Below are 23,270 nucleotides of genomic sequence, written 5' to 3'. Positions count from 1 at the left end.
AAATACTGACTGTTTTTTTTTTCTTGTAGCACAGACATTACACTTAAATTTAAAGTTGATCTAGGACATGCCCTATCCCAATTACAAATCTGCCATCACATTTTAAATTTACCTCCCCCTCCAATGCAACATGGTTTTCCTAAGGTGCAAAGTTACTCCTCTTTTGCTTTCCTTTCCTTAATGAATCAAGGCCAATAAGTGCAGTGTTTTTTCTTAGCTAATTGTGTCTATCATATTGCCTTTCAATTGTCTGCATCGGTTGCCATATTTCGAGGAACGTACTCCTCTGAGTAGACAGAGACTGATTAATGGCTTTGCAAACTTGCTCTACAGAAATGTACCGTGTTTAGCAGATTCAAATACATGGTCTGAACTAGTGATTTCACGATTTAACAGAATGCTTTTTGACCTGCATAAGATCCCATTAGGACACTTTGCTAAAGATAACGGATGGACTACAGTGAAGATACCCTAAATTGGCAATTCTTCGCTCCTCATGATTATGCACCAATATCACACCACCTCCTCTATTGTTTTACTGGGCTGATAACACCTAAGACAAAGTGGTAACAAAAAATATTAAAAGGAAAAAAAATATAATAAATGAACATAAGCCCATTTCTGTGCTGCCCTGGTCACCTGCCTGGTTTGCCTACATGGAAAATACAGCCATGGATTTTGCAGTCTGTAATACAGTGTGGACCCAATACTGTAATTTATAACAGAGATGCAGCGGATTGTCTGGATAACACAGAACAATGTATTTTAACCTCAGGACTATAATGTGAAAAAATGTAAAATTAGGGAATTAGAAAGGACCACTTTCTTTCACCTGCAGATAATCTCAGATAAACACTGCTAGAGAGGTTATCTACAGGATATAGCCAGCGACAGACAGCAGAATGGTTGAATTTTTTGGTAAATTATAATGTTCCCTACAATGTAAAATATGTATTGTCAGCTTAGTGTCCCTTGGCCATTTTTCTTTTACATATTTTAAAACTTGAGAACAATGGTTTTATAGCTAACTGTTTCTAATAGATATAAAAGTGGAGATGTTGCCTATAGCAACCAATCAGATTCTAGCTTTCATTTATTTAGTACATTCTACAAAATGACAGCTAGAATCTGATTGGTTGCTATAGGCAACATCTCCACTTTTTCAAACCCGCAGTTTAGTAAATGTTTTTCCTTATTGACACTATTATATTGTAGGTTGTTCAAGGAATGCCAATTTTTAATCATTATTTTGAAGGAAAAAAACATAAACAAGTTGTTAAGAAATGTATTTTGTACAGAATACTTAAGTGTTTGGATAAAATATATATTATACAAATATCTATGTATATCTTCAAAATAATACTCTGCAAATGGCTGTGACTAATTTATGTAGAAAACATATCTCAACCAGCCGTTTTTCTATATTTATTTTGATATATAGGTGCTGGGATGCATGCATCTATACCACTTCACCAGTGGTCTGACATCCTGGTGGGAATATGTGATTAAGGGCCTGATTCATCTTCGAACAGAATGTGATCGCAACTTGCGTTTTAAAACATGGACAATCACTTGTACGCACGTACACCTGTATTCAAATACAAGCGGAACCCATACGCTTCCATCTGAATATGGGTATAAGAACACTCTGGCTATACGTTAGTAGCCGCATGCAGACAGTCAGAACACAGCGCAGGATACGCACAATGCTTATGTGCAAAATAAAGTCCTACCCAAACGCATGCAAAAAAAGAACAAAATGTAAAACAAAGTTGCAACTTTACAACACTATAACCATTAATACTTTTAAAATATTTTTTTTTACATGAAATACATAACTCAGAATTTTCTTAATGCATTTTTATAGTGTCTCTTACTTGCAAACACATGTTCTGGCATCCATGCGTGTCAATCATTATTATCAGTCGGTACTTACACCTGCACTGTAGCTGGTGCAAACAATATGGCTAAAAAACACGTACCTAAGAGATGCCCAGAACCGCGTCTGCGTTGGCACGCTCTTACTGTACATTGCCTATGTCTGTCCAACGCTTCCTGCCAAGGTTCCGCCCTTTAAGTCGTATGCGGTTGTGTCATTTGTCATGTGACATGAATTGTATGCAACTGCGGTCATTGGCGTAAGTCCTTGCACAGAGCTATTACACGCAAGATACGGCACATAAAGGGACTTACGTCTGAACATGAATCAGGCCCTATGTGTATATGCCAAAGCAGAGCATGCATGTATATATATATATATATATATAATTTATTTTTTTGTCTCGGGCACGCTGATTTTGCCTGCATAGTGCAAGTGAAGTTTAAAAATTAATTAACCTGACTCGGAATAAAATGATGATATATGTAGGAATAATCACTCCCCTGCTTGCATGCTTGTGATGTTTAACTAATTCCAGCTGAGATAGAAGATGGGCACCTGGTAAGCATTAAACAAGAGAAGCAGTCAATCACCTATAGGGTGAGGCAGGGTATTGTTGCTTAACATGCCACAGCTCTTATCTACGCACAGTATAGCTACCATGAAACATTGAGACAGACAGCAACAGACATCCAGACAGACACCATACCTGTACTCTGAGTCTCTAGTAGCCTGTTCATTGAATTGTAAACTGGCCCTGTGTAAATGTTGGTGTCACTTGTGATCACGGGGCTCTCTGCCACTTCCCCTTGTTCTGTTGTCTTCTGTATTTCAGGTGATACACTTGGGTGTACAGTAGGATAGTTTCTATTTCCTACAATACTTCTTTGGAGAACCTCTGAATTTGCCAGAACAGTACCAGGCTGAGCAAAGACGGGCACACAATGCAAAGGTTCGAGGTGACAATCGGCATGGTAAATGCTGTGGATGGACTGCGTGTTGGAGGCAGAAGCAATGGGGGAGGTCTGCGCCCCTGCAAACGATAGCATTAATCTAGTTCCATTGTGAGGAGAATTGGTTTCCACTTCGCTGAGCTCTGGGCTGGCCTGTGGAGCTCGCAGGCTCCCGTTTCCCAAGTGATAATGGTGATGGTGATGATGATGATGATGGATTAGGTGGTGCACAGAAGACCTTCTCCTCCTATGCACGCGTTTCGGTTTCTCAGTGTTGCTCTTCACTGCAGGGCTAGACGTGAAACCAACTTTAAAGACGGCTGCTCTGTAGAATTGGACAAGCCTCTTGCTCGCCTTGCGAGTCATATACACCAAATACTTGAGGAGCTCGTCATAGCAGCTGCCAGGTTCAGAGAAGCTGGCTAAGGTGCTGGCATTGGAAAGGAAGCGAACCCTCTGCTCCTTCATAAGCTGGCTCTCCCGCTGTTTAGTTTCAGAAAACTGAGTAGCTATGACCACTAGACAAAGGTTGATCATGAAAAATGATCCAATCTAAAGAAATTTGAACCAGTTCTGAGATTAGTACAAAATAGTCAAATAGTGTTATTTCTATATCCACAGCAATTTCAATATAACTATGATATTATCACCCATTTCTTCTTCTCTCTCTACATTTTATCTCACCCTCTCATAATGAGCAGAGACTATCCGACTGACAACACTAGACTAAGACGGGGTAAAGACACCTCTGGAGTCCAACACGAGAGATGTTAAGTGAGAATAGCTCAATGTTACTCTATATTAAAGAAGATTCTATGTACGAGGAGAACTATGTCCAGTGTGAACCCTACTTACATCCGTGTTTAGGTCATAAAGAGTGTATGCTCATTATTGGGAGGCAGTGTTAGAGCATGGACAACTATGAAGAGATTGAGATGAAAATGTTAGAGAAGAGGAATTATGTTTCTTCAAAAGAACCCTGAGGTAGGAAGTAGGAACTGATGAATAACATATGGTGACATTGTCTGAATGTTTGTTCAATCTACTGGTCTTTTTTTTGTCATATTTGCATACCTTCCAACACAATCCATTTCCCCCAGCACACAGTTGTCTACTCCCGTTTTTCCCCACAGGTTTTTCAATTGCAGTAAACGGTGTTAAATTCATACTTCAAATTTCGGGGAGGCCTCCTGGACTCACGGAAGAGCAGACACTCTACCGAATCCTGGGCGGAGACAGGGCTTAATGAAGCAATTTGTGTAATTAAGCTTCGTCCTTGAGGAACAATAAATCAACAGGGGTGGGGCTACTGCTGTGACACAATGGTGGCACCATGTCCCCCCCCACACTTACCACTCGACTTCCCCTCTGGGGAGAAATCAAATGTTGGTAAGTATGGTTAAATTAACTGATTTTGGCCCAAAGAAAAATAATAGCACAAAAAGTGGGAAAAAAATTGGAGCAGAAAATTTTGTATTGAGTGAAATGGTTCATTTGGAAGTTATGTGATAATTAAGAGCATAAAAACATCACAACTATGCATATTTATGTTAAACTTTGAACACAGGTAGGGCCTGATTCATTAAGGAACGTAAATTAAGAAGTTTTTTATTTAAGTCTCCTGGACAAAACCATGTTACAATGCAAGGGGTTAAAAATAGTTTTCTGTTTTGTAAATAACTTAAATACTGACTGTTTTTTCATGTAACACACAAATACTTGATAGCTTATTTGTACACTGAAATTTAAAGTTGATATTTGTGTGCTACATGAAAAAACAGTCAGTATTTAACTTATGTACAAAACAGAAAACTAATTTTCACCCCTTGCATTGTAACATGGTTTTCTCCAGTAGACTGAAATAAGAAACTTCTTAATTTAAGTTCCTTAATGAATCAGACCCGTAGTGTTCAGTAATGGTCAAATAACATAATATTGAAGCTCTAGTAACGTTCAAAAGTTTCAGGAGTTTATCAGAACTGATATTTAAGATAAAGCTGTAATATTTTATCATATATATCACACTTCTTGTCTGTAACCATAATGGAGGACAAATTGAGTGTATGATAAGCCATTATGTTTCACCCAAATACATAGAAAATGAAGGTACAACATCAAGCATGTATTGGAACTTTTACATAAATATTTGTGGTTGTCACAAGATTTTCATAGGATACTTTAAGCGTAGTGGTCATTAACAATTATTACTTTAAGCAATCTGTGGCCTGTTACCACTAATTGATAAAATTATAGTAAGAATAATTTTTAAGGATCATTTACAAAAGTGCAAAAGTGCAGGAATGCAGTGCAAATTCTATTCTGTGATGAAACGCTGCCCTGTTCATGTAAATGCACACATAGAAGGTGAATTGCCATTGTATTGTGGGCAGAACCTGCATCTAGTTATACACCCACATGTAAATATAATGTGATTAATGCAATTATATTCCAGGAGTTAAGAAGACACATTTAGGCCATGGAGCATTTTTCTGACCCCAAAAATGCTTGATGCAATTCTATATATTTAATAGGGTTAATAAGAACCTTCAAACACAAATAAGTGACACGTGTAATAAATACAGTCTCAATGTCATACTTGCCAACTCTCCCGGAGTGTCCGGGAGACTCCCAGATTCCGGGTAGGTCTCCCGGGAGAGTATGGCAGCCTCCCGCATCTGCCCACTTCCTAGTGAAGTGGGTAGAATTAGATCCAAAAATCATTTGGACACTCCCCCCGCTTTAAAATGACGTGCGTGCGTATTTATGTCATGGGGTGGGGCCAAAATGATGTGATTGCATAGTCCCGCCCCTGAAACGCCCACCCTAGGCAGCTCCCAGATGCTGACTGAAGAAAGTCGGCAAAGTGGCTTCTGACAAAAAAGTACCCTGTGTGTGTGTGTGTTAAGGAATTACTGTAAGCTGCAATGGTGTGAATGATTACATATTCTCTGTACAGCGCTGCGTACTATGATCAGTGCTATACAAACAAACAATAATAAATAATAATTTTGGCAAATAGTGATGCATTGCACACCTGCATAGATTGCAGTAAGTAAATGATCTTTTGTATCTGTACAATGGATTAAATAACAATGCATGCTTTCTTTTAGAGGTATTAGGTAAACAAAACCTGTAAAACAATGCATCAACAAAGTATAAAACACTTTTTTTCTATGTTGTGATGTCATGCTGCTCTCAGGCTTTGCATTACAGAACTGGGTTTTACAAGACAAGAGGACAGAAGTTGCAGCCAAGTCACAGGGCTGATTTGGATGATGGTCAGATTGGAGCATTCCATATGCATAACAATGTAGTCACAAAAGTGTAGCAGCCAGCACAGTGCAAAAGGGGGGAAATTAGCTTTGGCCTGTGCATGAGAGATACATAAAGGTGACAACCACAAATGTTTTTGCTTGAATTCATATTATCCTATTGATAGTGACCTAGGGCCTGATTCATTAGTGATCTTATCTGCCATTTTTTGCTTATCTTAAGCAAATCCACGCTGTGCATGCTCAAAAAAAGGAGATAAGAAGCAAAATCCATTGCGTAAGTAAAGACTTTCTTAAGTTAAGATGAAAATCCATCTTAACTTAAGAAAGTTTCTGAAGTACTGGTACTGTGTGTTTATTGTTCTGTACTGTTCTACCCTGTATAGTCTACTGTATAGTCTACTGTTTGTACTACGCTGCGGAAACCTTGTGGCGCCCTACAAATAAACGATAATAATAATAATAATAATAATAATAATAATAATAATAATAATAACTTCACTCTTATCTCCCCGTTTCTTCTTAAAAATAAGTCTCTTAACTTTTGCACAAGATAAGATCACTAATGAATCAGGCCCTTAATGTGTAAACATTCATTACTGATTTGGCTCGTACATATGGACAATAATGTCACATTCTTAAAGTCTATTATATGCACTTTAACTTCATATTCAGCTGCAAATCATACATTATCTGAAATACCATCCAGATAGATTAGAGGCAGCTTCAATATTTGCTTATTTTATACCAGAATGTAGCAGAACCGAAAACTACAATCATTTATAAATCTTGTTATCAATGGGTGATATGAACTTTTGAGCTACACAGGGTGTAGATTTGGTGGACTTTCGGACAAGCATTTGGTGCATAGGGAGTGAAGGGCGCAAGATCAATGAGTATGCAAAACAATCCACGCAAACGGGCATTGTATGCACTAGGAGACGTAAACCTAACTTTGCACTGAAGCTTAAAACAGGCACAAAGGCACTAAACAAATACATGCAATGCTGATTGGATGTAAATGACCCCAATGTCTAGCGGATAGTTAGCTTTTTGAACATTAACTAGCTGCAGACATTGCCTAGTCACACAAACTCTTATTCGAACCAATGTCAAAAACACTGCTCTCCCTATGAATGAAATCTTGTGTGTTTTTTTATTTTCACCATGAGCGATAAGGAAACATAATACATGTGGTATTGAAATAAATATATTGCTAGTAGAGTCACTGCACAGTAAACTAAAATGTAAATATAGAAGTGGATATCTGCTGCCCACAGCGATATCTCGGTAATGAGACAACAGAGGATGAAAGGAAACCATCATATGTGGGCAGGTAATGCACAAATCCAGTGCAAGTGGTATTTAAAGGTGTACAATCCAGTATAACAGGAGGAAGAGTCACAACACTCACCACACATGCAAATCGACAATGCAATAGATGACAATACAATTCAACAGTACGGATGACAGACAAGATAATTCCCAGCCAACAGCTGTTTCACGTCGATGTGGTCGTTCTTTCTCCAGGCAAAAAGGGATTTCTCACTCTGTCAAATTGTATTGCCACTAATAATTTGGATAAGGATTCTCAATTTGAAACCGTCCTTAGTGCTGTGACTCTATCTCCCTTTTATACTAAAGGAAATTATATGAAAAATGTAAGCGTCTGCCTTTGTCACTGAAGAGAAAACATTAGTTGGCATCTACATAACAGAGAGCAGGCAACATCGCAAAATGATGGTGATTAACCATGAAAATAAGCAAATTTGGGTTTGGAAGTTGATATGCATATGAAGACGTAAAGGGGCTACCTCTAGCTAAGCAAGATTACATTAGGCTCGGTCCCATTAGGAGTAAGTACATTATACTCAGTCACATTAGGAGTAAGAGTACATTAGGCTTGGTCCCATTAGGAGTAAGAGTACATTAGGCTCGGTCACATTAGGAGTAAGAGTACATTATACTCAGTCACATTAGGAGTAAGAGTACATTAGGCTCGGTCACATTAGGAGTAAGAGCACATTAGGCTCAGTCACAGTAGGAGTAAGAGTACATTATACTCAGTCACATTAGGAGTAAGAGTACATTAGGCTCGGTCACATTAGGAGTAAGAGCACATTAGGCTCAGTCACAGTAGGAGTAAGAGTACATTAGGCTCGGTCACATTAGGAGTAAGAGTACATTATACTCAGTCACATTAGGAGTAAGAGTACATTAGGCTCAGTCACATTTGGAGTAAGAGTACATTAGGCTCAGTCACATTAGGAGTAAGAGTACATTAGGCTCGGTCACATTAGGAGTAAGAGTACATTATACTCAGTCACATTAGGAGTAAGAGTACATTAGGCTCAGTCACATTTGGAGTAAGAGTACATTAGGCTCAGTCACATTAGGAGTAAGAGTACATTAGGCTCGGTCACATTAGGAGTAAGAGCACATTTGGTTTTCTTAGGACTCATTTATCATTGTAATTAATTTAGCATTTTCTACTACACATAGTGTTCTTTTCTAATTCCTAGAACTAGTAATTAAGATAAACTGTAAAGGAAGATAAACTTACGATAATTAGAAGAATAAAGTAGATGAAGTTGTAAAAGGAGTGAGCATCCATGACAAAATACATGATGTCCACCCAACCTTCTAAAGTTATCACCTGAAAGACAGAAAAACAGCTCATCACTCAACCAAAGACATCAACAATAAAACCACAAGAATATGTGTATCAGTTTGGGAACCGAGATCCCATTACTCTTCATTACTAAGTTTTAAGTAAGTCAATTTGCTCTTGGAGTGCTTTAGAATGGAAGCTGTAATTAAGTTCAGCATTTAAAAAACCCAAAACAAAACAAAAAGACTAAAACAACATAACAAAACAGAAACATAACATGACCAATTATTTTTATAAGAGCAAAAACAAAATATGTCTCGTGAGACACATGATTTACTTAGCTTCGTTTTGGTGTAGCGCATCAGAACATATTCCAATATATCACTTGCCTACTCCTCCGGAACGTCTGGAGGACTCCTGAATTTCAGGTAGTCCTCCTGGATTCCTGGCAGAGTAGGCCAAGCTCTTACACCCCGCCTATTCCTTTTGTAAACAGGGTGGTGCCGTGATGATGTGAATCTCTTCATCATGCCATCCTGCACTTGCCCTTTAGACCTCCGGTAGTTCCAACAAATAGGCAAGTAAGGTCAACATCTCAATACATATTGCGAGACATTCTATACTTCTTCCTTAGTCACAGGACATGTATACATGCTGCAGGAATTTGGTGAATGCCTATGAGGTAGATAGCCTTCAAAATGTTTGGTTGTGAATTATTTCTAGATGAACACCTCTTACTATAAACTTTTTTCTTGAATCATGCTGTCAGGGGAAGAGTGTTACTTACCTAGGTAAAGTGGGACTATCTGCAGTGCCAAACTTAAATAGTGTTGGATTGAGGGGTAGTCTGAGATCTTATGTTTCCAGGTGCTGTCTACATTAATTCTAACTATGACTAGATGTGGTCCTAGCTAGTTTTCTGTTGCAGTGGTATTTAAAATGGTACGTATTTCATTAGGTACACAAATCAATCAAATATATTTCAGTTAATCACACACTAGAAGACAAGTATCATGGGCATTGTAGATTCTCAAAAGACCCAGGGTCCTGTACTATAACCAAAATTGCTGCATTCAAAGGCACTCTTACAATGCACATGTCGAATCTTACCCTAATTCCTGCAGACCTAGGTCCACAACCTCCTGCATGTCTCATATGTATAACATTTATAATATGCTGCTAATAATTACAAATGGATTTTGTTTATGCCTGTTGGCACAGGCTTCCTTATACATTTAAATAACACCTGAAGCATAATTACAGATACATAGGAAATAAATAAATGTGGGCAGAAAACATAAAATATTTGAAAAAAGTAAGATAATAAATAAGGTGAACTTAGAGCAATGATCCTCAAATGGGTTGTACAGATTTGTCTTCCTTTAACGATCCTCAAATATTGACAAAGACTCTTCTGTTGCTCCTAACAGAGAGCTACAAGTTCTTGCGCCTTGCTGTCACCCATTTGACGAGCTGCAAAACACAGCGCTTCACAATCTGAAAATTAATTTTAACATTAGGGGTCACTACTTCCAGTGTTTACTTCCTCCTGGGTAATGTTCACATGATGGGCAAGAGTGCAATGATCTTTTCACCAGAACAATGGTCATGTTACTGTATATTTTCATTCGATAGAGACAGGACTCTATTTTTTTAAACTTCAAAAATTATAACCAAACCCTGACGCACAATTCCTTGGTTTCGCACCACCGGTGCGCCTGGATGGGTCACTCTACTGTCAGCTGTTTGGTAAATTAGATCTGTGCCTTGATTTGCATAGCCCATCTCTCAGCACAAGTTTAAACCTAAAATTTGAAATATTAAAACATCGTAAAAAACTCCTACTCTTAATTACCACCCCTTTCACCCAAATAAATGTTTAATTTTGTCTCCTAAAATCATGCCCACTTTAGTCGCACAAATGGCTTATGCTAGTCATGAGTGTGTATGTTTATTACATTGGAATTAGAATGCCACATTAAGGCGCAAAACTGGTCCCATCGAAAGCACAGGATGACATCCAAGCTCCGCCAGTTGTAAGCTGGTGCAAAAGTAACTTTGTGCAGTGTAATTTTGTGGAACGGATTACTTCAATCTACTGTACAGCGTTTCTACTCTGTACAGCAGATTGAAGCGACTGGTGCGCTAACTCCATCATTCGCTAGGAATGTCTTTACTCCGCTCAACTCCTCCACTCTGTCCCCTCTATCATTTCGTTACTCCCCCGTAATTGAGGACATCTTGCTCCATAAACCTATGTGAACTGGCAGGAAATGAGGCACACTTGCATACATCACGGTGCCTGGCAGGTCCAAAGGTATTTTTGCTCTTGGGAGCCTCCATTATATGCTTAGCGTATGACCTCCAGTGTTCACCTATAGAGGAGCCAGATTTTCATAGGGAAGGTTAGATACGTGTTGTAAAGACGTATTTAACCTATCCTATTGAAAATGATGATGTCATAAAAAGAGGTTGTGTAAATACTTATGGAAGGTTGCATTGAAATTCAATACAAAAAGAAGGATTGCCGGCTAAAACTACCTGTTTCGCTATAGAAAGTCTCTCTGTTCGGGGTCATTTATAAACCAGAAAAAAAAGTTTGGACCCGCAATGCTTATTTATGTGTGATATAGCCCCACCTATCCTACCAGTAGACTGTAACGTGCACACTCACTTCATGGTCCGTGGACACAAGCTGTGGCCAACTTTGTGAAGTTCAGGATACACCCCAAAATGTGTGTGTTGAAAAGAGTGAAACATTAATAGAAAGTGCAACCTGTTAAATCTTTAGGAGCACTCTTTTTATTAATTTAAACTTTCTATTTTTCTCCTAAATTATTGCTCAAATGAATTTCAGTCGTAGGTTAAATTTATTCTGGAATTCAGGGAAAATCATAACTGTATTTACTGAATTGTCACTTGTGCTTTTATTATATTGGCTGAAGCGCACCTAAAAATCTGCCTTCCTTACAAAAAGCAACACATTAAAGGAATAGGGACGACAGCCAATCTTAGACACCATCCACGTTGACACAAAAGTAGATACACTCATGTGTCCACTCTGTACTCAGCCCGTAATGTCCCAAATCCGCACATCTCCTCCCATAAGACCTTAGAACCCCATAAGATGCCACTATTCTGGCCCACATACCTATGCGCTACCCTGGAACACTGTAACAAAAGTAGGTACCTCTTGCACTTACATCATCTTATGTCTGGAGAGGTGGAACAGGGGACTGAAAACAAGAGTAGGCCATGTAGTGTAAGCTTGTTTGCAGCAACTCAAGCAGACCTGGACAGAGATGCAGACACGGCTGTCAGGAGACTTATCTCTTGCACGGATAAGCAATGATGATGATGACTATCCGCAGCACTATTTAGCCGCTTCTGATTGGCTGCTTGCAAACTGATGTCATTTAATTTAAATTTAATATCACTGAATTTGTATTTTGGATTTACATTTAATTACATTTTATTTTGAAAATCCGAGTTTCACATTTATTAATAACTGTCAAGACACTATTCTCTCTTGTGTATGTGACACTTCATTTAATTATTAAATTGTTTACAAATAGGGTAATGCAACTTTAGCATTTACTACTGTCAGGTCTGTACGCTATCCGTTAGCTATCTGTACACTTTCTGTACGCTTTTGAGTGGCTTAGTGGTTAGCACTTCTGCCTTACAGCACTGGGGTCATGAGTTCAATTCCTGACCATGGCCTTATCAGTGTGGAGTTTGTATGTTCTCTCCATGCTTGCATGGGTTTACTCTGGGTGCTCTGGTTTCCTCCCACACTCCAAAAATATACTGGTAGGTTTGTGTATGTATTAGGAAATTTAGACCGTAAACTCCAATGGGGCAGGGACTGATGTGACTGAGTTCTCTGTACAGCGCTGCAGAATTAGTGGTGCTATATAAATAAATGATGATGATTATGATGGTCTATTAACACATATTATATTGTTTCCCAGCCTAAGGGAATCATTAAGAGTTGGTTTGGCTTTACACATATAAAACGTTTGCTGCTTTGTAGAAAGCCGTTTCTAAGCTTCAAGGTATTTACTGAAGAAAACGATCGAAAGGTCTAAACCACAAAATAAACGTAACACTAGATGGCATTAGTGCATTATCTTAAATTGCAGTATTACTGTATTCAGTTTAAATGTTCAAAATGTTGTTTAAATGCTTAGATGTAGTTGACGTACAGATAAGCACTTATAAAATATATGATAATAATGTACTCTCTGCTACAAACGTATCTATTTACCAAACGGGTTTGATGACTAGGTGGATAGACAGAGCAGCCAGCAGCATATTGCTTAAACAGCTGCTGGGATGCGTGATACTTGAGATCAAGATTCCGAAATAATTGCTTTAAACTTAATGCATATAAAATGCATAATGCATGCCTCCTGAGGAAGCCTTTCATGTGTATTTCCACATTGCTGCTTAGGATCCACTATATCCTGCATTATGTGTCTAAATATTTTTTATGATTTTTATTATGTTTTAGGGGACTATAGACAACTGCTATTTATATTGTATTTCTTTATATGATATATTATTAATCAATATCGATATACCTTGCGCATATCAGAACAGATGGACATGTACAAATCCCATAGCATTTGTTTTGCTCTAATTCGTTCAAATTGGGCCCAAAAATTTGCAAATTGTACTAAAAACCCCAGGTAAAGGGGCTGGTTGGGTCGAGGGGCAGGGGGCATCTGCCCCCATGGATTGGTCCATCTTTGAGCCAGACAGTCTGCGTCTGGACGGTTTATGGCCGTAGCTGGCAAACGTGAGGCAAGTAGAGGATGTCCCCCAACTGGAACAGCTGGGGAGTATCCTCTACCTGTCTCATGTTTGCCAGCTGCGGCCATGAACTGTGCGCCCTCTAAGTTACAGGGTATGCTGTCAGACCCTGCTAGCCAGCTAATTGGTGGATGGTGCTTGTTATTCAACAAACAGATCCCCACACATTAATTTGTGGTTGGCCGGAACTATCCACCAATCATAGCGCAGGAAGCTTTCTACTGGGTATGACGACATGTCAGCACAGCCCAAACTATTATAAAGCACTCTGGGAGGCAGCATGGTGCTGTAAAGAAGTTATTTAATTGGGTGGCCATCAGGGATCTGGGGTATGATTTTGTCACCAAAAGAGATTAATTTAATCAAACCACCATACATCTGGGATCTGTATAGTAAAGCTACCAGAGATTAGATGGTGGTTGCCATTATAAAGCAACCAGAGATTTTAGAGGTCTGCGCAGTAAAACCACTAGTAATTTGGGAGACACTTCCTAGTGAAGTGGGCCGGATGCGTGAGAATGGCCTGCTCTTTCCGGGGAGTACGGGGGACCTACCCGAAATTTTGGAGCCTCCCGGAAATTCCAGGAGAGTAGGCAAGTATGCAATAAATAGCATTGCTTGTTTTTTTGGCACAAAGTACTTAGCGATGTGGAGTTGTCTGAAGACATTTGAGCTTTATTGCCCATAATACAGATTTAGACTAATCGCTTGGTGGTAAATGATCCTCTCACCATCATTGAGCATGAAACAAGAGTCCATTTAAGGATGGCTATCATACCACAATACTACTGTCTCGTCGTGCTTCTCCTGCCAATAGTCACTGGTACTTAATTGTAATTTCAGATGTATTATGCTTTCACCACTGCTAGGACATGACACACTATCCTGGACGTGTGACTAAGTAAAGAAAGCTCTGTGTCACGGTTTGCTAAAGGAGATGATAACGTTTCAGAAGTTGTATTAGCATCTGAGCTGCCAATGTGCGTTAGCCAATCCATAATTAACAAAAGCACGACTTTGGCTGAAGCTAATTATGTTCTATTTCCCCACAGCATTGAGGAATTTTTTGTGGTGTCTTATAAATAAATAAGTAGATATATAAAAATAATAATAATAATAAAAGTTTTACTTTTTCATACTTTCCACAATGAAAAATGACTATAATTAAAAGGGGGTGGACAGACTGACTAGTGATTAGTACAGGAAATGTGTGCTTTAAAATATACGCTGGTTGATTACATAATGTATATGCAGACATATATAGTTAATAGCAAAATTTTTATGAGCCGGTCAGGGGGTTGTAAAACATACACCTGTTTATATCAAGAGGTACAGTTTTATTTAACTATAAAGGTAGTGGTGTGGAAAATTCTGACACTGAGGAGTACTACACTTAAATTCCGAATGCTGTCAAAAAACGATTTTAATATAAGCAGACTTATCTCCAAACAGATGGTGTAGATCTCCGATCGCAGCAGGATGGTGACTTGAAGTTATTGCGACTACTCAGTTGTCTGTCACTAGATTTTGAAGTCATCACGACCTGCATCACTTTTAATTTAAAGCGGCAGTGTCGGCTTAAGTGTTTAAACACTTAACCTGTGGGGTCCTGACATTGCCGCTTTAAATTAAAAGTGACGGACACCCGAGTAGTTGCAATAACTTCAAGTCACCATCCTGCTGCGATCGGAGATCTCCAGTGTCGGTTTGGAGGTAAGTCTGCTTATATTAAAAGCGTTTTTTTGCAACATTCAGAATTTCAGTGTAGTACTCCTCGGTGTCGCAATGGTGGTAATCGTGAAAACAAACTATTACCACCGCAGCAGTTAGCAAAACTGTTTCGCAGTAGTCACAGAGCTGTAAAGCTCCTAATTCTGCTGTTGCTTTGCCATTCCACACTGCATTTGTAAATTCGATGACTATTTCTCAACAGCAATAAATTGTGCTATGAGGTAGGATTTATGTTTGGAAAAATACACCGGGTGAACGCACGTTGAGATGTCTGTGTATTTATGTACTCGTTAGCGCTAATGACAAGTATAGAAAACTGTTGTGTTCTGCGGCAGGCGTGGGTTGTAGGTGGGGTGTCAAATAAAGACAGAAAGGATAGATCGGGCAGGCGATGAAGCAGAACTGTTTCAGCAGCTTTGTCGCGGATGTAGTGGTCACTTCAGTGTACAGTATTCTGAGCGACTAATGGTTACATTCACCAAGAACATCCACAGATTGCTGACGCCCAATCTTTGAAATTCATGCAAAGTTAGAATCGGACGATTCAGTTCACCCATCTAGAGGGAAAGTGTCCATTCATCGTCAAAATATGGCAGACAGAAGGAAGCAACCAACCGGTGAGGAAAGCAAGTCAGCATACATTGTGATGCCTTATATTAATTTTAAAAAACAAATTCAATATTACATATTGGGATACGTCTAAAAAAAAATATATATATTTGAAATTCTTACCTGAAAAATTGCTATCCAAGCATAGCCAATATTATCAAAATTGATAGCCCCTTTGAACGGGTTATGTTCCCCGGCAGAACAGTTCGTATAATACTGATTCCAGTTGACACAAGAAGTATTGCTGGTGTTGTTATAAAAATTATAATCCAGTGTACACTCCAGCCCCTCTTCCCTGCGCGTGGGGACACTGCGGCAGTAGCGCATTCCGTTCTCTCTGGCCTGCGAGCAGATGAAAGGATTCTCGTCCTCGTTCTCAGTCTGATAGTACCGTTCCATTTCCAGGGAAACTGGACTGTAAGGGAAGAGTTAAGAGATCACAGAACTAAAATAACAGAAATGTTTAGAGGTAGCTGTTTGTCCTAAACTCAATTTCTAGTATAATAAGTCCTATTTGAACACATTTTTTAGGTGTTACGTACAATCCGCCTGGATACTGTACACAAAGCCAATACAGTCGTCCCATCAGGACCACCTACAACCTTCCCAGACAGTTTTCTTTTTAAACTTCTCCCGGTGGCCTCAATTGGAGTCACCTCTACCTGGCAGGAGGGATTACTTGGGTTCACTTTCTCCCCATAGTCAACTTTAATTTAATAACTTTTAAAAAAAATCACATACACCTTGGGCTAGATGCACTAAACTGCGGGTTTGGAAAAGTGGAGATGTTGCCTATAGCAACCAATCAGATTCTAGCTTTCATTTAGTAAATGCATTCTACAAAATGACAGCTAGAATCTGATTGGTTGCCATAGGCAACATCTCTACTTTTTCAAACCCGCAGTTTAGTAAATATACCCCCTTGTGTTATGACATTAAAACTAGCCAACTGCCTTGGGGGTCATTTACAAAGTGTAACATTTTTTTTAAAGGCGCCGATTCATATGCATCTCATTGGAAGTAGCGACTGATTATTAACATACCCGAGTAAAAAGATTCTTCTGACAAAACATGCGCACTCCCCGCTCATTGACACTAATTAGAATATCTTGTATCACAAAATCATTATTTTTTTTACATAATTTTTTTTAAAATTTTTGTCCATGGGAGAAAATATATGACTGTGACTACCGTGAATTTCCCTTGGAACGCCCTGTTAAACCTACCCCTGGCCTGGCTCCACGTATCATATCCCCCCCCTCGGTTTGCTGATTCGTCAGTGAGCCGCCTTTATTTCCTTCAGAAATCTATATATTTCCATGTCCTATGGTGTTTCTGAATGCTGTGCACCTTGTGGCACTGTTACATTTCCTAACAAAGCCCATATGATCCGCTAACATAGATTGTATAGCAAAATTACAGTCAGAGGAACACCTAGGGATAGATTTACTAAGCTGCGGGTTTGAAAAAGTGGGGATGTTGCCTATAGCAACCAATCAGATTCTAGCTTTCATTTATTTAGTGCTTTCTACAAAATGAAAGCTAGAATCTGATTGGTTGCTATAGGCAACATCCCCACTTTTTCAAACCCGCAGCTTAGTAAATCTAGCTCCTAGATGCTTAATAGCCAACTATCAAGAACATCCTTTCTTACAATATTTATTCCATTTTTTATGTCAACTTACAGGCTGAAGTTTTCCGTGAGGAAGCAGCGGTTTCTCAGCAGACCGGCCCAGAGCTGCACACCCACAATCCCAAAAATGAAGAAGACAAAGAAGCAGAGGAGGAGGACATTGCCCAACATCGGCAGGGTGTCCAACAGCAAGGTGACGAGTATCCGCATACCTGGAGATACAACAAGCTGCATTTGTCTGACCAATGTACCATTACCAGCCGCCTATTCTGCCAAACCTGTGCTTTTGGTGCTTATATATTTAATATTAATTATACATCCGGACTAGCACTCAAGCTGCCATTGTGCTGGTATTATGACTTGTTCTGTTGCACGTTACACCTAATTTGGGACAACGGGCCTGATTCCTTAGTGATCTTATCTTGTGCAAAAGTTAAGATTATTTTTAAGAAGAAATGGGGAGATAAGAGTGAAGTTAAGATGTTTTTTTTTATCTTAACTTAAGAAATTCTTCACTTACGCAGTGGATTTTGTTTCTTATCTCCCTTTTCTGAGCATACACAGAGTGGATTTGCTTAAGATAAGCAAAAAACGGCAGATAAGATCACTAGTGAATCAGGCACAACGTTTTTTTAATATAATATTGAAGCAAAACCAGAGCAGCTGTTTGGTTGTATCTTGTCTCCTTTTCTGACTAGTTGTACAACATTACAGTTATTTCCCTATCATTAAATTGAGCAATAGTTTAAAATTACTATAATATATTCTCATTTTCATCTAACAAAAGAGGAAGAGTTAGAAGCCTAAACTATTGACTGCTTCATACTGAAACACTGTACTGGAAATCTGCTGTTTAGGGTAACCCATCACGGAAGATATTTACTATAGATTGATCAGCTTAGAGTAAACAGCAGAAACATTATACTTTTCTCCAGACAAATATAGGGGCATCACGTAAACTTATTTTATTAAATGAGGTTTTATAGATATAATCTCTTGTATCAGGACACTGGACCGGATTCATTAAGGATCTTAACTTGAGAAACTTCTTATTTCAGTCTCCTGGACAAAACCATGTTACAATGCAAGGGGTGCAAATTAGTGTTCTGTTTTGCACATAAGTTAAATACTGACTGTTTTTTCATGTAGCACACAAATATCAACTTTAAATTTCAATGTACAAATAAGCTATCAAGTATTTGTGTGCTACATGAAAAAACAGTCAGTATTTAACTTATGTGCAAAACAGAATACTAATTTGCACCCCTTGCATTGAAACATGGTTTTGTCCAGGAGACTGAAACAAGAAGTTTCTCAAGTTAAGATCCTTAATGAATCAGGCCCAATGTTACACTCTATACTGAAATCAACAGTAATGTCTGCTTTGGAAAACACATAACACAGTACGAAGTGTAAACGCATTCCGTCATACACGGCATATGTATGCCTATGTTGTTCTAACCCTGGTAGTTTCATTTTAAAGGGACTTACTTGGCACGCGGTTAATGGCTCGCAGTGGACGTAACACTCTGACGGTGCGCACGGCAGAGAAGCTGACATTCTGAAGATCCAGGGAATATTCAAGCATCCTAAATATAAGAATAGATATCAGCCACATCATAGAATTCTTCATTCCTGCTTGTCGTGGGCTAAGAATACTAGTGCTTCCGATTAAAAAATGCCCCAAAGGCAACATGACACTTTATGCATGGCATTACTTATTATTGCTATATTTGTAATTATTTTTTAGCACATAATCATTTTTTTCTTATTATATTACATATGGACCCAGATGCTGATCAGCTAAATGTTTTGATTATATTATTTCTTCATAGATGTTGTTTCCAGACTTGGGGTCTCTGTTTCCTTAATGGGCACAGACCTGTCTACACAGATATCTACATTACTGGTACAGATGGGTACTGTGACAGTTTGTGATTATAATTGTACACATTGCTTTCACCTATTGGTACCACACTATGGTCATATGCTTTAATACCTTGTATAACTCGATGCAGAATCAATTTTATTCATAATGACTCTAAAACAAACCATGTGGTTAGCGATGGTATTGCAAATACAAGAAAACGGTTTGGTGATTTACATTAACATTATGGAGAAATCCAACTGCATGGGCTATGCGATGTCAACAGATTCACAATGGGGGGAGTTCAATTCTCAGCGGTAATGTTTTTAACACCGCGGTGAGTGATTTTAACACGGTTTACACTCACTCTGGAGCGCGTTAATTTTACCCATTATTCAAATCTATTTTTATGTATATTGATCACGCTATACCATATTTGCCAACTCTTCCGGAATGTCCGGGAGACTCCCGAAATTCGGCTCACGGACTCCCGGGAGAGCTGGCAAATCTCCCTCATCTCGCACCTGGCACCCCAAAATGACAAAAGGGCATTTCTGTCGCGGGGGCGGGGCCAAAATGACGCGATTGCCCGCGTCCCGCCCCCCTCCCTCCTCCCGCCCTCCAGGCACGCCCCTCTCCCGGACAAAGCAAGTAGGTAAGTATGCGCTATACAGTAACAGGTTCAATGCTGGATGGTGATTTGGGATTAGGTTTACCACTCTTTATAGTGTATAGCGGCCTCAAATACAACGCTGGAACATGCTGCAGGCAATTTCAATTGCTCTTGGGTTACTCTGTAGGTCAGTGATGGGCCACACGCGGCCCTCCTAGACTTTACCTACAGCCCCCAGCTCCGTCCTGCTTTATAGTCAGATCTGTTTGTTATAGCTTGTAACACTTGTTTAAGCTGCCTGCTGATATGCTATTACATATATTAAACGTATTGTTTAACTTATTACTGAGACAGAGTCCTATCCAGCCTCTACTCCTTCAGCTGTAAGCCAAGACAGGTAAAGAGACCTGAAATACTCAGAATACAGATTGGAATACTGCAAAATACAGGATTGGGGTACAGGGGCTGGCTGAGCTTGGGGGCATCTGCCCCCTGGTCTGGTCACATAATAGGCTACCTTGGGCTGGGTCACTGGGCTACATGCATTTTTTTCCTTTAAAATGTTCCTGCTGAGAAGAGTGTCACCCCTGGGGGGTATGGAAGTAAAAACTGACTTATTGTGGATTTCAGCTAATGATCCACATGTCACTAAATGGTCCGTTTAACACCCTCAGTCTTGATTAGGTGAATTTCCATTTTAGAAAAAATATAAAGTGCAAACTGCCAACTTTGGCTATTCCCGTGTAATGTAATTCTGTTGTAATAATTAGTACGCACTGCTTCAAATATAATGACTATCATTAATATTGGCCTATACAATGCAATGCACAGAGCAGATAGGTGGCAGGGGACTGGAACTTACAATGTTCTGGCACATATGGAGTTAAATGAAGCAAACAATTCTAGGTGTGATCAATCAATCAAGCTGCTAGGTATAAAGCCTGGCTCCCAGGTCATTTAGCAGATTGACTCAGGATTGAGAACCCTGCTTTTACATATCCTGAGAGTTCACAGTGTCCCCCAGGCCACACTGGATGGTTTGTGGAATGTAAAGGGACTGATTTATTCTTTGTGACCATTATATCTGGCCAGTTTATTATAGAGATATTATTTGTTTAATCAGTCCCCTAGTAGAGGTAGGAATCATTTTTGGTTTTATTTTTTTGGGCCTTAAAGGGCCAGTGTGCCCACAAACCAGAGTGTAACACACCAAACTGTACCCCAAACCAGAGTGTATGCACACACCAGAGTGTACCTACAAACCAGAGTGTACACACACACCAGAGTGTACTCACAAACCAAAGTGTACGCACACACCATAGCGTATGCAAACACCAGAGCATACCCACAAACCAGAGTGTACGCACACACCAGACTGTACTCACAAACCAAAGTGTATGCACACACCAGAGTGTACCTACAAACCAGAGTGTACACACACACCAGAGCATACCCACAAACCAGAGTGTACGCACACACCAGAGTGTACACACACACCAGAGTGTACGCACAAACCAAAGTGCACCCACAAACCAGAGTGTACGCACAAACCAAAGTGCACCCACAAACCAGAGTGTATGCTGATGTTCATCTCATTCAAACTAATAAATTCTTCTGCTTATTCCGTCTGTATAACTGTCATTGTTTCGCTACCTTACAGTTTATGGTCATTTGTTGTTCCTATGTGTTCGGACAACATATGTTATTGCATGGCATAAGTATTTATGTTACTTGTTATAGAAGTTTGACAGGTTGTTCTTAAATGTCAACAGGTGAACTGTTTAAACAGGGATAAGGGAGAACCAGGTGTCTGGGTTAAACAATTAGCGTTTGCAGATATAATACTATCAAACTTTTCATGTGTAGTCAACTAGATCATTGTTACTCTAGTACCCCCGCTTAGACTCCTAGGCACCTTCTCCACAGGTAGCCAAAGGTCTTAAATTACTTTTTTGTTCATAATAGACAGGACTTTCTTTTGGTTACATTGTTTTAATTTTTTTTTAGGATTATATAAACTTAATTGAAGAAAAATAGAAGATACAACTTTTTTCCATAATTCTTTTCTGGATAACCTGCCTAAAATTAGTACATTCCCAGAGAAATATCCTAAAACAAGTCCCCTATTTTGTATTGTGTCTGTTTGCACTACATCAGGGCTTCAGAGTCAGATATTTATAATACAGCCTCCACCGGCTCTATAAATGACTGCACTATATCAAAGTACGGGCGTCCTATCTAGAATTTACAGACTGCAGAAACTGTGGTGGGACAAACAAGTTGGTAACAACACATAATTACGAGCTACATTCAAATATATTACATCTTCCTCCCTGTTACAACTCTGTCTGTCATTTGTACCTAGTAGCAGTACCTCATACCACCAGAGGTGCTGCTGTTCTGCTCCTGAACTCTGCAACATACCTGAAGGAGTTAATCTTCTTGCCTGAGGATTAATTAGAACTGCACCTGTCACACTGCTTTTAAGACCTGCCTCAAGCTGTGCTCTGTGCAGTTCATCCCGTTTGTTCCTGGCTGCTACTACCTGCTCCTGTTCTTTTGTTATATACCTGCTGGACTGACCTTCTGTGTATGACCCCTGCCTGTTTCTTGGACCTTGCCTGCTTGCCTGAGACCCCGAATCATTTACCTGTACTTTGGACCACGCTGTTTTGCCTGTTGCCCTGATCTTTCTGCCTGACTTCTGGACCTCGCTTATTTGCCTCATCTCAACCTGGCTATTTGGATTTATTGTCTGATCACTGCTTGATCCCTGGACTCTGTCTGCTCTCCTGGAAAGCCTTGTGCCTTTTGGACTGGGGTAAAACGTATTATATCAGTACCTGCCATTGTTACTATACAGTCTCTTTAGGAAACCTGTTCAAACCTGTGGATCTGAGTCATCTTTTGTTTGTGTATTCACTTTAATAAAGACACTTTGCTTTACATTTTTGTTGCTATTAGTAAATACACTGGGATTCATAACACTCCCTTAAAATAAAGCTTCTGTTATATTATTATTCTGTTTTGTTGGCTATACTTACTCTTCCCATTTTCTAGGTTTGAGAGGTCTTCCTGTAATCCTCCTCCTGCTCGATAGAACTGAGCAGGTGAAAACCTATTTCTTGCCCATGGTGAAAATGTTCCTGACAATGCTTACATATGTTTCTGCCAGGCCGCATGATTCCGGAATTATGAATTAGAGGTTGTGTAGGATTCCCCATTTTCTTGCAAACTCACAGTGTATTACATATCATTGTCTGTAATTATTATTATTACTATTA

General features: G+C 39.3%; 1 protein-coding gene across 7 annotated transcripts in view; it reads right to left on the bottom strand.

Annotated features, from left to right (window-relative positions):
- Window positions 1-23,270, bottom strand: part of CACNA1G (calcium voltage-gated channel subunit alpha1 G) — a 141,689-nt gene that overhangs the window by 105,226 nt on the left and 13,193 nt on the right. For all 7 annotated transcript variants that reach the window (XM_075177930.1, XM_075177936.1, XM_075177933.1 and 4 more), the window contains exons 3-7: window positions 18,998-19,095; window positions 17,559-17,718; window positions 15,997-16,288; window positions 8,668-8,760; window positions 2,589-3,384 (exon numbers count right to left, since the gene is read on the bottom strand). In XM_075177930.1, the coding sequence (XP_075034031.1) occupies window positions 2,589-3,384; window positions 8,668-8,760; window positions 15,997-16,288; window positions 17,559-17,718; window positions 18,998-19,095 (1,439 nt within the window). The remainder of the gene's footprint in view (window positions 1-2,588; window positions 3,385-8,667; window positions 8,761-15,996; window positions 16,289-17,558; window positions 17,719-18,997; window positions 19,096-23,270) is intronic.

Source organism: Mixophyes fleayi, chromosome 6 (genome assembly GCF_038048845.1).
Source record: "Mixophyes fleayi isolate aMixFle1 chromosome 6, aMixFle1.hap1, whole genome shotgun sequence".
Taxonomy (NCBI): Eukaryota; Metazoa; Chordata; class Amphibia; order Anura; family Limnodynastidae; genus Mixophyes; species Mixophyes fleayi.
The sequence above is the reverse complement of the archived record's forward strand: the minus strand, read 5'-3'. Positions and strand labels throughout refer to the sequence as shown.